Source organism: Aplysia californica, unplaced genomic scaffold (genome assembly GCF_000002075.1).
Source record: "Aplysia californica isolate F4 #8 unplaced genomic scaffold, AplCal3.0 scaffold00688, whole genome shotgun sequence".
Classification (NCBI taxonomy): domain Eukaryota; kingdom Metazoa; phylum Mollusca; class Gastropoda; order Aplysiida; family Aplysiidae; genus Aplysia; species Aplysia californica.
Window position 1 is genome coordinate 234,724 of NW_004797958.1, and position 2,860 is coordinate 237,583.

Genomic DNA, 2,860 nt, shown 5'->3' on the forward strand with positions numbered 1-2,860 from the left:
CCCCCCCCCCCCCCCCCACCTACTTCAATCGCAAATACCTCGACTCAGATTCCTGAGACAAAAAGTTAACTCTTTGAGCCCTAGCCACCGGTACACTGGTGGCGTGTAAAATTGTTGGTATGCACACGGAAAACAGTGTTAACTGCACAGGAGGCTATTGATTATTTTGAAAATCTTTTTGAATTGGAAGCAGGTAACGACAAAGACTACACTACGTGGGATGTGGAATGTGATTCTGACGATAATATATGAATGAAGGCGTGAATCGTTCAAGGACTCAGGCAGAAGAGCACGGTAGCCTCAGGAGCTCAGGGCTCAAAGCGTTAACCCCTTCACTGCCCGGTCCACTGATTCAGCGGGCCAAGAAGTGCTTCCCCTGTGCCAAGTGCCCACATATTCGGTGGGCCTATGATGAAGTCATTTTTCTATGTCATTTTCCACTGTATAAAGGGACAAAACTGTATCAAGACTAATCCTCAATGATATTACAGTAGTCTCCTATAAATCTGAGTGCCATTGTCATTGTTTTGAAGAAGTGAAGCCTTGACCTTCTGAGTTGTGTTTCTGATTTTTTTTTTGCTTTTTGCTTTTCGCATTGGCATCTAATAGACCAGCCTATTGTCCCTCCTTATCAGCTGCAGAAGTTCTAGACGAAATTATGAGTGATTGTGACAGTGATGATAATGATTTCCATAGAGGTTCTGAGCCAGGGGCTCTATGTGACTATGTGACGCTAGTAGTAATTGGAGTAATTTTCCCCGGCACGGCTATGTAGCTCATAGCCAGGCGGTGGAGGGGTTAAGACCTCACCTTGATCCGCTCGCTGTCCAACATTCCAAGCCAAAGAGGCACAAAGTCTTTGTAGGTCACCGTTTTGTTGGCTCCCGGCACATCCATGTCTCCGAGGCGGTCCTCAGATTGGGATGTCTCGGCCAGCGGTGGATGAGAGCAGGTTCGAATCAAGCCTTGGTACACTGAAACAGTACAAAATGTGGGGCTTCATGGTGAAGTCAGGCGCTCCTCAAAATAACAAAATCAAATAAATCAACACTTTCCTCCATTTTCCTCGCTCATTTGGCAATATTTATTGATTTTTTGCTTTGTTTTGTTGGGGCTCAAAACCTTTTATATCAATTTAAAAACACATTCCTGCATCAATTTTTTTTTCCGAAAACAGGTCTCTTTTATCAGGAGCTCATTCATTAGATGAAGACTTATCAGACAGAGGAGATTGGAGGCCAAGAGGAAGCTCAGCACAAATGAGATATTTTGCTTATCAGCTCAGCTTCAAAAATTTGTAATTTATTTAACCCTATCCGTACGTCGTGTTTTACTATCGTATCCATACGACGAGGGGAACTCTGAGCCACCACTTTCCGAAGAGGAAATTTACTTGTTCATCCAATCCGTACGCTTTGCATAGCAGTCTGTCAAAATGATTTTTTGAGAAATACTGAAAGTATCAAAGAGATCTATGTACTAGAAGTATTCTAAAATGTGAAGAATACAACCCCGGGGGTACAAAAATGACCACAAGGCGTACGGATAAGGTTACGGTAAAAAAAAACAACTGAGATCCCAAAAAAAACTTTCATACGAGCAGTACAGGCACTTTTTCAAATCCCTTTAGCTGCGAGCATGCTCTTGGCAGCGATACAGGCACTTGACTACGAAAGGAAGAACAGCGAACACACCGATGGTGGAGAGAATCTGCTGGAAAACCGCGGCCTTGTCCACCAAAGTCAGCAGCAAAAGCAGTATGGACTTGTAGGTGACAAACTGCAGCTTCTTCACCACGCGGTGGAAGTTCTCCATGAGCAGGATGATCAACCTCTCTAAGACAACGGCATACGGCGCAGAGACCTGTCGATAAAGAGAGGGCTTTATTGCTAGGACAGTATATGATGACACAAGGATTTGAAGATGAAGAAAGCGATATGTTACAATAACAGCATTTTATTATGGTACAATGATCTGTCGATAAAGAGAGCGCTTTCATCTTCACTTTCCGCCCCTACCTCCTCACCTCCTTTGCCCCCTCCTCTGGGCTCCTGACTCTTTCTGCAACCTTTCTACGGCTATTCCTTGGCTCCTTTTTACTGCTGTCTTTCAGCCACACCCCTGGTCTTCTGGTAGGAAAGATCTACACCAAGCCTTCTCAGACAAGGCCGAAAAATCTCGGAAGGCCCGTGTGCAAGTTGCCCAAGTTGAAAAAAAATCCCTTCGTGGTCTAAAACTGATAAGAGTAGGCTTCGGCCGCCACCAGCGCAAAATTCAAAATTTCCTACAAACTGAAAATGTTTAGTAATATGTCCCGCGCGCTCATACGACCTTATGGAGTTGCGAGCGCCGTAAAACACTCACCAAAAATTTTTAAACATTTTTTAAAAACTTACCGAGTCCACCTGTCGTATGATGTGAGAAAGAGCTGTCAGGTAGCTGGGAATGGATATGAGCTTCTCATCCAGCTCCTCCACTTGACTGAAAGATTTTGAACGTACGCAGAGGTTAATGCCAGTTAAAAGATACTGATAAAACATCCATTTCACCGAAATATTTTTAAACATAATGCCAGTTAAAGTACGATAAACATCCATTTGACTGAAAGATTATGAACAAAAGTAAAGTTTAGCACCTATTAAAGATACTGATAAACATCCATTTGACAGAAAGATTTTTACCATAAGTAGCGATTAATACCTTGAGATTATTCCATGTCTCCCCACTTTCTTGTACATCATTCTCTGTGACTCTTCTCAATAAAGATAAGATAAGATAAGATACATCTTTATTGTCCAGATCCTGGCACATTAGTTTGGTGTTCCACCACAACTACACACACACACACACACACACGCAT

The 2,860-nt window shown here is 43.0% G+C and overlaps 1 protein-coding gene across 1 annotated transcript in view; it reads right to left on the bottom strand.

Annotated features, from left to right (window-relative positions):
• The window catches only part of LOC101854982 (DNA-dependent protein kinase catalytic subunit), a gene marked incomplete in the record, with an annotated part of 122,273 nt that overhangs the window by 109,001 nt on the left and 10,412 nt on the right, over positions 1–2,860 (bottom strand). Inside the window, 3 exon segments of the mRNA XM_035972423.1 lie at positions 811–974; positions 1,695–1,863; positions 2,397–2,481. Coding sequence (XP_035828316.1) covers positions 811–974; positions 1,695–1,863; positions 2,397–2,481 — 418 coding nt within the window.